Source organism: Rutidosis leptorrhynchoides, chromosome 11, assembly GCF_046630445.1.
Source record: "Rutidosis leptorrhynchoides isolate AG116_Rl617_1_P2 chromosome 11, CSIRO_AGI_Rlap_v1, whole genome shotgun sequence".
In the NCBI taxonomy this organism is placed as follows: domain Eukaryota; kingdom Viridiplantae; phylum Streptophyta; class Magnoliopsida; order Asterales; family Asteraceae; genus Rutidosis; species Rutidosis leptorrhynchoides.
The window spans coordinates 348,771,231-348,782,191 of NC_092343.1; the positions used below are offsets into that span (position 1 = coordinate 348,771,231).

Consider the following 10,961-nt stretch of genomic DNA (forward strand, 5'->3'; position numbering starts at 1 on the left):
AGGTGGACCTCCAGGTTTCCAAAATCGAAACCAAAATCAACAACATTACCAACCACCCCAACAACACTATCAACCACCCGTAGCCCCAAACCAAAATTAATATCAACCACCCGTAACCCAAACCCCATATACTCAACTCGTTCAACCCAAGCCCCGAAGAAGGATAGTTTAGAAGATTTGTTGAGAGGTTATATGATCAAGATGGATGAGAGGAATGAGTTTGTAAATCAACAAGTGTGAAACCAACAAGCATCAATTCAGAATCTTGAGAGAGACATGGGCTATATCGCACAAATGTTATCGGAGAGACAACAGGGTGCCCTTTCGGAGAATACGCAAGCTAATCCAAATACCGGGCTGAAGAGGAACGAGCATGTAAATGACATTACCACACGGAGTGGTTTGATTATTAACCCAGAGACTCCCAAGTCTCCCACTCTTTTTTCTCCTTCTATTTTGTAGGTACCCAATAAGGACGAGCCCGTAGTTATTGAGGAGGAAAATGAGCTCAAAGCTCCAACCATTGTCAAAGATAAAGTGAGTCAAGAACTATCGAAGAGGGTGTACAAAGCACCAATTCTTTACCCTCAATGATTGAAGAAAGACAAGCTTGCAAGTCAATACAAGAAATTTTTCGACATGATCAAACAAATTAGCGTTAACATGCCATTGAAGGATGTTTTGTCGGGCATGCCAAATTATGGGAGGTTTATCAAGGACCTCATTTCTGATAAGGGTAAATATGAGGAGGTGTCCGCCACATTCCTCAATGAGGAGTGCTCGGCTATCTTGAAGAAGCAAAAGATACCCCCGAAATGGGGTGACACGGTTAGTTTTCTCATCCCATGCAAGATGGGAGATTTGGTAGTGTATGATACACTCGCCGACCTAGGCGCAAGTATCAACTTAATGCCTTATTCCTTATATCTCAAACTTGGCCTAGGAGAGTTGAAACCCACTAGGATGGGAATTAGATTAGCAGACCATTCATGTAGCTATCCGATCGGTATAGCCGAGGATTTACCTGTGCGTATAAATTCATTCACCTTTCCTGCTGATTTTGTTGTCCTACAAATGGAGGAGGATGCTAAGGTACCACTCATTTTGGGTCGTCCCTTCCTTAACACCACTGATGCCATTATTTTTTACTAAAAGAAGCAATTGAGCATCGGTGTCAGTGACGAGAGGGTTACCTTTAGTGTAGATAAAGCCATGAAATACCATAGTTCATCTGATGATTCATCTTTTAGGATTGATGTTATTGATAATTGTGTTGATGATGACTTGCAGGAACTCTTGGAAATTGATACTTCTGATGCCATCCCATTGGGTGAAAGTGATGAGTTTGATGTTGAGTCAGAACTAGAAGAATTGTTGAATGTTGTTATTGATTTTGAGGATGAGAATGTTAAAAATTTTGACCCCAAGGAGTAGGAACCATTTGAGGAAATCAAGAATGAAGATCGGTTCCGAATTAAAAACTCCTTGGAGGAACCACCCACCTTAGAGCTTGAAGAACTTCCAAGTCACTTGGAATATGGTTTTTTACAAGGTACGTCACAACTACCGATTATCATTTCTTCTCATCTAACCGGTGATGAAAGTGGTCGGTTATTAAATGTTCTTAAGGACCACAAATGGGCTATAGCATGGAAGACTACCGACATAATGGGTATTAATCCTTCTTTTTGCACTCACAAAATGCTCATGGAGGATGAGTATAAACCGGTCGTTCAAAGACAAAGAAGGTTAAACCCAAATATGAAGTAAGTTGTAAAGAAAGAGGTAGTCAAGTTACTTGACGCTGGGTTAATATACCCTATCTCCGATATCCCATGGGTGAGTGTGTGCAAGTTGTACGTAAAAAGGGGGTACCACCGTTATGCTTAATGAAAGAAACGAACTTGTTCCAACACGCACAGTGACGGGGTGGAGAGTATGCATCGATTATCGTCGTTTGAATGACGCCACCAGGAAGGATCATTTCCCGCTACCATTCATTGACCAAATGCTTGAATGTTTGGCGGCGAAGGAATTCTATTGTTTCCTGGATGGATTTTTTAGGTACTTCCAAATCCTCATTGAGCTCATGGATTAAGAGAAAACCACTTTCACTTGTCCTTATGGTACATTTGCATATAAGCGCATGCAATTTTGTTGTGCAATGCACCCGGCACCTTCCAACGGTGCATGATGACCATATTTCATGACATGGTTGAGGAATGTATAGAAGTGTTTATGGATGACTTCTCCATCTTTGGAGACTCCTTTGGCCATTGTCTTTGCAATCTTGAGCGAATGCTCATTCGTTGTGAAAAGTCAAACCTTGTGTTGAATTGGGAGAAGTGCCACTTCATGGTGAAGGAGGGCATTCTTCTTGGTCATAAAATTTCTCGTGTTGGGATTGAGGTTGATCCAGCTAAAATTGATGTTATTCATAAGCTTCCTCATCCCACCAATGTTAAATAAATCCATAGTTTTCTTGGTCATGCGGGCTTCTATCGACGGTTTATCAAGGATTTTTCCAAGATTACCCGCCCCATGACTAAACTCCTTGAGAAGGACATTCCCTTTGATTTTAATGCCAATTGTGTGAACGCCTTTTCCATTATCAAAGATAAGCTAACACACGCTCCGATCATCACCCGATTGGGTGTTACCTTTTTAGCTTATGTGTGATGCGAGTGATGTTACCTTAGGCGCGGTCTTGGAATAAAAGAAGATCAATCACTTCCAACCAATTTATTATGCAAGTAAGACGGTTATGGGAGCTCAAATGAATTATACAACTACTAAAAAAGAGCTCCCAGCGGTTGTCTTTGCTTTTGATAAGTTTCATTCTTATTTGATTTTGTCCAAAACCGGTCTACATCGATCACTCGGCTCTAAAATACCTCTTTGCGAAGACAGATTCTAAGCCATGTCTCATTCGTTGGGTTCTTCTTTTGCAAAAATTTGACATCGAGATAAAGGATAAGAGAGGAGCCGAGAATCTTACAGTGGATCATCTATCAAGGTTAGAGAACCCGGAATTGGAGAGACTTTACGAATTGGTTATTCCTGAAACATTCCGCGATGAGTCTCTCTTGAGGGTTGATGATACATCTGATGTCCCTTTGTTTGCGGATTTCGAGAACTATCTCGCTTCGGGTGTTCTTGTGTCAGTAATGACTCATCAACAAAAGAAGAAATTCTTTTCTGATTTGAGATATTATTTCTGGGAACACCCGGATCTATTTCATGTAAGGGCGGACCAAGTGGTTCGCCGATGTGTGTTTGGTAAAGAGGCTTGGCAAATTCTCGATCATTGTCACTTAGGACCTACGGGTGGGCATTTTGGGCCGAGCTACACCGCTAAAAAGGTTTTTGACTCGAGTTTCTATTGGCCGACGATCTTCAAAGAAGCTCATGCCATGGTCCGAACTTGTAATGCTTGCCAACGGTAGGGGAATATATCCAAAAGGGATGAAATTGATGGAATTCAACATAATAACAAGTTTCTTAATATTAATAAAATCATGAAACCAATTTATTTTAAGTTATAACAAGTGGAAGCATAATTACTAAGAAAACAAGTTTATATGCATAACCATTTTAATTGAATTCCATATAGTTATCAAGTTATGAAATAATGCTTACATATAACAAAGAAGGAAGAAGATTATACCTCCTCTAAGATGAGTTAGGAGCTGAATTTGGACAGCAATATGGTTGATAAAGATGATGGAATAAAGCCTCTAACTTGAAGCCTCAAGCAAGTAATACCCCAAGCTTTCAATCACCAACACCTTCCTATATGTGGTTAGGATTTTGGACACTTAATTGAGCTTGTAAAAAAAATTTAGAACCCCTTTATGAACTAAAAACCCCAAGGCCATAAATGGAAAGCAGCTCCCCCGTTGTGCAGTTTTTTTTAAGCTCATTTATCTATTGTTTCACTTGAGAGAATAAGTCCTTTCTTGGTACATGAGTTGCCTATGCCTATATGGACTTGTGTAGCCTTAAAAGTAACAAAATAAGACTAGCATGTGAGTCTTGGATAGACAAAAATCTGCACTATATCTTATATATATAACAATGTTTATATATATAACAATGTTATATATATATATATATATATATATATATATATATATATATATATATATATATATATATATATATATATATATATATATATATATAACCTTGATATATATATAAAACATGTATATCTTTTATGTTACTTTTATATTTTATAAACCTTTTATAAAATATAACACAATATAATCATTTAATTTCATAAACAATTATATATAAATTATCCAAATAATTTATCTCAAGTGATAACATTTTAGAAAAACTGATTTTCTAAAATCGAAGTGTCGCGTATTTACTTAATGATTTAATCGTTAAGCTTGAATATGTTTAACGTGTCGGTAAGCTTGTTATTAGGTATGACCCGACTTGGATCATAACATATTAGCCACATTAATTAAATATGTCTCTCGGGCATACGAAAAACCTTCAATCTCCCACTTGCACGAGAAACGTAAGAAATTAATGCAAGCGACGGACACCACCTAACTACCGTCCATCACCCCCAATATGTTATGACTATGTGCCATTCAATAACATCATCCTTTTCGAGTTCCCATCTCGAATATGAATAGGTGATTCTTTTCATTATATCCTTTCATCCTAGATGTCATGTTAAATCCAAGGGATACAGAGTGATCACTCCCTTTTAGATTTAACTTTATCAGGCCTTAGACATCTGACTCTCAACGAATAAGAGGGACAAATTCCATCTTGACTACATACGTCCTAAATATACACCTTGCATTATACCTGAACTCTTCCTTATGAACTACCATATTTCAGAATAGTGAAGGAAAGAATCAAGGCACAATACTTGGTAAATATCCGAACCTAATATGTATCTCAGGTCAGAGGATACAATGATATTCGCCTTTACTCAAGATTACATGTGATCAACCACAAAGGCTCCATTTAGTAAATCTTGAGGGCGGGTCTTCCAATATTTGCATCCCACAAATATCTATGAACCTTGGTAGCAACCTTGCCCCACATTCAGTCTGTGAATGTATACCAATCCAAGTTCATAATAGTCTAAACCTCACACTTGTTCCCACGAATGTGATCGACTACGGAATTTAGAATAATTACTTATTCATGGATAAAATTATGCAAAATAGGAACATGACTCAAAATAAATTAATACCATAATTATATTAATGAGTTTGAACGAATTTCGTTCCATTACAATACTTAAAACAGATCATGACCAATCACTAGAATATCGAAGCCCTAATGCACAAACATGTCCTGCATGTTTTGCTCCATGTAAGAGCTTCGTGAGAGGATCCGCTATATTACGATCTGTGTGAACTTTGCGAATACATATCTTTCCCTTTTCAACTTCATCCCTTATGTAGTTGAATCTCCGCTCAATGTGATGGGTCTTTTGGTGAGCACGAGGTTCCTTGATTTGAGCAATTTCACCCTCGTTGTCATAAAAGATCTCAAGAGGGTCCTGAATGGAAGGGACTACTCCTAAGTCATCGATGAATTTCTTCATCCATGCAGCTTCCTGAGCTACCAATGAGGCGGCAATGTATTCCGACTCTGTAGTGGATAATGCAACAACATCCTGTTTTGAACTCTTCCAAGAGACCGCACCTCCATTTAACGTGAAGACATAACCGGATTGTGATTGAAAGGACCCGTCCTAATCCACCTGGACGAAGTCATCAACATTTGGTCCCATTGCGATGATCGGCTCCAAGTAATGTCCTTATATTGAGCAAATGCACAGCGGAAGACTTAATTCGTACCTGAGAATAAACATGCTTTAAAGTGTCAACCAAAAGGTTGGTGAGTTCATAGGTTTATCATAACAATCATTTCAATATGTTAATAGACCACAAGATTTAATAATCATAAACATAATACACTCGCAAGTGTATGTAAAGCATTCTAAGTGGTTGAGCACTTGGTAACCATACTTAACATTTAATCAACGTCGCATATTCCCTTTATTATGAAATCTCACTACACCGTACCAAGTGTAGTCACCAAAACGAAGTACTGTGCAACCGTTGAATACTGGTCGTCCAGTCCGGTTGGGGTTGTCAGGCCCGATAGATCTATCAACAGGATTCGCGTTTACAATACCCATGTAAATAGTAGTTACCAAGCTACAGGGAAATATGCCAGTGGTACAACTCAACGTAGAATATATTTTTAAGTACTTGTGTCTATTTTGTAAACATTTATAAAAGCAGCGCATGTATTCTCAGGCCAAAAATATATATTGCAAAAGCAATTAAAAAGGGAGCAAATGAAACTCACTTTTTCCTTGAAGGTATTTAATTCGACTTGGTCTCCGATAGATATCACGAACCTAACCATATATATAATATATCAACATATTTTCTTTTTAAGTAATCGTTACATATATATATACTTTTAATACTTTTAATATTTTCTTAGTCCGTAGTTAGCAGTCCGATGTTAGTGGTCCACAATTAGTTGCTTAAATAAAATAAATAAAGACCCCATCGTATTCGTATTGATCAGAATTAATCTCAACCCATGGTACCATGTTGTCAAATGACGTGTTGCGTACATAAAGTACCGTGTTGTCAAATGACGTGTTGCGTACAATCATGAGGTCTTATGATTAATCTTCTCGCGTTGTTTACGGGTGGTCCTGAAATATATAAAAATCAAATCATAAGTAATTATATATAAAATATCATATTAATTAGAAAAGATATGATTAATTTACTTTTTCTCCAAATATTTTCGTAGCTAAACTAGCTTCGGATACCCAATCTTGTTTTAGTCGTAGTTTCTTCATTACAACTCTGTTTTTGTTGATTCAACTTGCCACTTCGTTGGATCGAGTCAAATTTTAAGAATATGAACTGAAAATACCTTAGTTTGTATTCAAAATCATAGGTTATAGGTCAAACTTTGGTGAAACTTATGAAAGTGATCATTTTCCATCATAAAAACAACATTTAATGATCATTTTTCTAAAAATACTTACACTTTGAGTTAAACCATGAAATTTTTATGTGTTAATATATTCATAAGAAATATCATTTTTCCAGAACATGAACTTCCAATTCAAAGTTCAAGATGGTTTTTAATTATCCAACCCAAAACAGCCCCCGGTTGCACTCTGACGACGTAGATTCAGTTTTTAAGATGTTCTTTGTAAAACCAAATTATATCTTGTTAGGTTAGCATATCATTATGATATATTACAGGTCTTGAAGTGTTTTAAAAGTCAAGTTAGAAAGATCTATTTATTTTGCGAACAAGTTTGAAATCATTCAAACTATGTTCTTGTTGTTAAAATTTTATACCACAAAATAAGATAGCTATATGAATATGAATTGAATAAGATTATGAACAAGGTTACTACCTCAAGTTACTTGGACAAAGTTACTGCAAAAGATAAAAAATAATCTTGGAATCAAAGAGTGGTGGAGTTAGATCAAAAGGTTGGAAGTAAACTTCTTCAAATGGGTGGTTATTTTGATATGTTTTTGAAAGAGTTTTCTTATGGTGTTTAAGGCTTGTAATTGAAGCTAAATGATGGGGAAAATGCTTGGAGATGATCAAGTATGAAGTTTGGAGTATTTTGAGAGAGAAATGAGGGTGTAGGTATGAGAAAATGGAGTGAAGAAATGGTGTTCATTTATAAAAACGTTTTTAGTTTATAAAGAAAGAAAAGGATTCCTAATTTTGTTTTCTTACTAATAATTCATACTACTTGACAAATCCTAGTTACCTCATATCTAGGGCAGTAATAATGTTGATTAGAATGTTAATTTGATGTGTATATACCAATAGTAAATATGTATAGAAGCTGGGTATGATACGAGTACATATTCCCTAGATATACGTATAGAAATCTTGAGGAAACGGAACGAGAATTCAAATATAGCTATCTTTTGTGAATATACTTATATTGTTTTATGTATTTAAGTCCTTAAAAAGTGATTAAATACATTATATATACGATACATGTATAAGCATTATAGATTATAAGTATATATATCAAAGAATGTTACGTATAGTTATCGTTTTGAAAACTTAAGTTAGTAGTTTCAAAATATACTTATAACTCATTGTCATTAGTACACAATGAGATGTTAAACCATCCTTAGATCATGTTAAATATATATAAATACATATATATACACAAACGTATAATTATCGTATGTTATATAGTTCGTGATATCATCGGTCATATTGGACGGTCAAACGTTGTGTAAAACTCTTTTCAAAAACACAAGTTTCAACAATTTGGATTGCTTATCATGTTGGTATGGTTTAATTTATGTAAATATTAATCTCATAAGTATAATTTGGTCGGAAAATTCCGGGTCATTACAGTACCTACCCGTTAAAGAAATTTCGTCCCCGAAATTTGATAGAGGTTGTTATGGATAACAATAAGAAGGTTTTCATGACAAATATAAGGTGATAATGGAGTTTTATCATCATTGAGTAATGTAGATAAAACGATTCGATTATGCGAAAAATATAAATGAGACTATCATAAAAGAGTGAGATGAGTAAAATATATTCGTCTTAACCGATGACGTAGTTATGATTGATTTTCGGGATTTAAGGGATTTAAAGAGAATCTTACGTAATAAGATTTGGTTCTTTGGTGATTAAGGAAATCATGATCTTCTTTGATTATATGCAATAATCTGTTTCGATTGCTCTGTCGGATATTTCACTATAAATTCACCCCTTCGTTTCCTTATTTTCTACGACTCACACCTTCTATTCTTTCTCCCTTGATTCTTACTTTAAAGCATTCATCAATATGCTCCATCCAGTCCTGATTCTTGATATACTCCTAACTTTTATATCTGTCATTCTTCTTTTTCATCTACCACCAGAAGAATCTATTTACTTCTACTATACTCTTGTGTTTATAGTGTTTCTAATTCTCCCGTGTCTCTATATTGCTATATGCATCGATATACACGGTTTGTAATTTCGGGGTTATTATCGGAGTTTATATGCTTCATTATTTTTCGGAGCTTCATGCTTTCGTTTTCTCTTCCCGACTTCGAGTCAAGCGAGTAATGGTCCGGAATTCGTAGATATGAAATTCAGAATGAACATAGCTAATGCTCTAAGAAGAAAATTGTAATAGAACGATTTTGATTTGTTAAATTACCAGAATACCCTGGAGAAGACCGAGTCATCCAGAAAAATATTCCCTTGATATCTTTAGAGATTAGATAGAATGTAAGAGTCGTGTAAATGGCACATGATGACGGTACTGTGAATCATCATGCTTCATTAGAAACTCAGCATGACTTACTGTAATATAATGACGTTGATCAAGTGTCATTATATTATACTAATCCATGCTTCAGTTCCCAACACTACTTCAAAACATTCATATTTTAAACTCGAAGGTTTCAGAATTTAGAAACTAACACAGTTTCTTTTATGTTGCAGATATTACGGAGAGATAAATGATCTCAGATAAGAATAGTTGTGAAAATATCGCCAGAAATATGGAGGATATTTATAATAGAACATACGAGAATATCTTAGAATTTCTAATATCAATGGATGATGAAGAAGATTTGTCTGTGAAGGTTTAGAATGAGAAATAAGATGTTTGCTAACGATTTCAGCAGGCACAGAATCATTTGGATTCTTTAAAGGCAAACTTATTCTTTGTGATTTGTCCACGGCTTTCTTCATAGTTTCGCATAATCCGCTTTTCGGTACTAAATTTTCTATCGAGCGTTCCTAACACTCCTTTCTTTATCATCAAACTTTTGGCCATTAAGATCATCTACAACATGCTGCTTCGTCAGCATTTTCAAAGTTAACTTATCTGGGTCATCGGTTATCAAACCGAGGTAGTTTCAGGAGAATTGTGTTTTTAGAATGATTAATCGCTGATGGTAATATTGTGGAATATAAAAGGTTCCCCAGTAACAATAAAGAGTACGCATATATATCGCGGTTATAATAAAGTTGTTTCAGATGAAAAGTCGGAGTTGACTTGCTGGAGCTGTGACAAAATTAGCTACTTTGGAAAGGGATTGCAAAACGATGTTCGGTAATAACAATGTCAAAGGAACTAGAACAGATACGTGTCAAACGTTTACTCAGTTTCCGAGAGTTTTTCAGGTGCATAACTATATGCATCAATCTTTTCTTCCGTAGATGAAGTGCGGTTGGTTTATCCTCTCGATTTAGGTGTTTTTAAGAATCATGATAGATTTGAACGCTGATTGTAATCGTCGAGATACAATGAGGTTTAAGATGAAATCAAGTGGCAATCTTGAAGAAATGTTTAGTTTCATATGTTATAATTAATATTTTAATTCATTTTAATTGTCCAATGTCATTAGTCCACAGTCGATAGTCCACAGTAACAGTCCAATAATTCATATATAGTTTAATATATAATATACGAATTAATTAATACGTGTCGTGACCTATATACGTCTCAGACTCGATCACAACTCAAACTATATATATTATTGTAGAATCAACCTCAACCCTGCATAGAGAACTCGATCATTACTGCATATAGAGTGTCTATGGTGATTCCAAATAATATATATAGATGCGTCGATATGATATGTCAAAATATTGTATACGTGTCCCGATATTTAAAGTGCGTAAAATAATTACAGAAATTAAATGACGATAAATAAAAGAGCGATAATTAAATTGCAATAAATAAAATAAAATGTAATCAGTTAGCTAGGAACAGTTAGCTGGAACAGCTAGCGTGGATTCTTAACAAAATTTTTCATAGTTAATTTGTTTGTTTCTAACAGATTTTATTTTGTCATATGTTTTCTTCATATGCCACTTGTTGGATTCTGGGAATTCAAAATCCAAATATGAAATTGAATGAAAATGGTTATTCTGCGGTGAATGGATACGTA

General features: G+C 35.2%; 1 protein-coding gene across 1 annotated transcript; it reads left to right on the plus strand.

Annotated features, from left to right (window-relative positions):
* Window positions 1-663: 663 nt before the first annotated feature.
* LOC139875837 (uncharacterized) lies at window positions 664-3,446 on the plus strand. The gene is made up of 3 exons (XM_071863132.1): window positions 664-1,092; window positions 1,291-1,407; window positions 2,907-3,446. The coding sequence occupies exons 1-3, from the start codon at window positions 664-666 to the stop codon at window positions 3,444-3,446; spliced, it is 1,086 nt and encodes a 361-aa protein (XP_071719233.1).
* The last annotated feature ends 7,515 nt before the right edge of the window (window positions 3,447-10,961 follow it).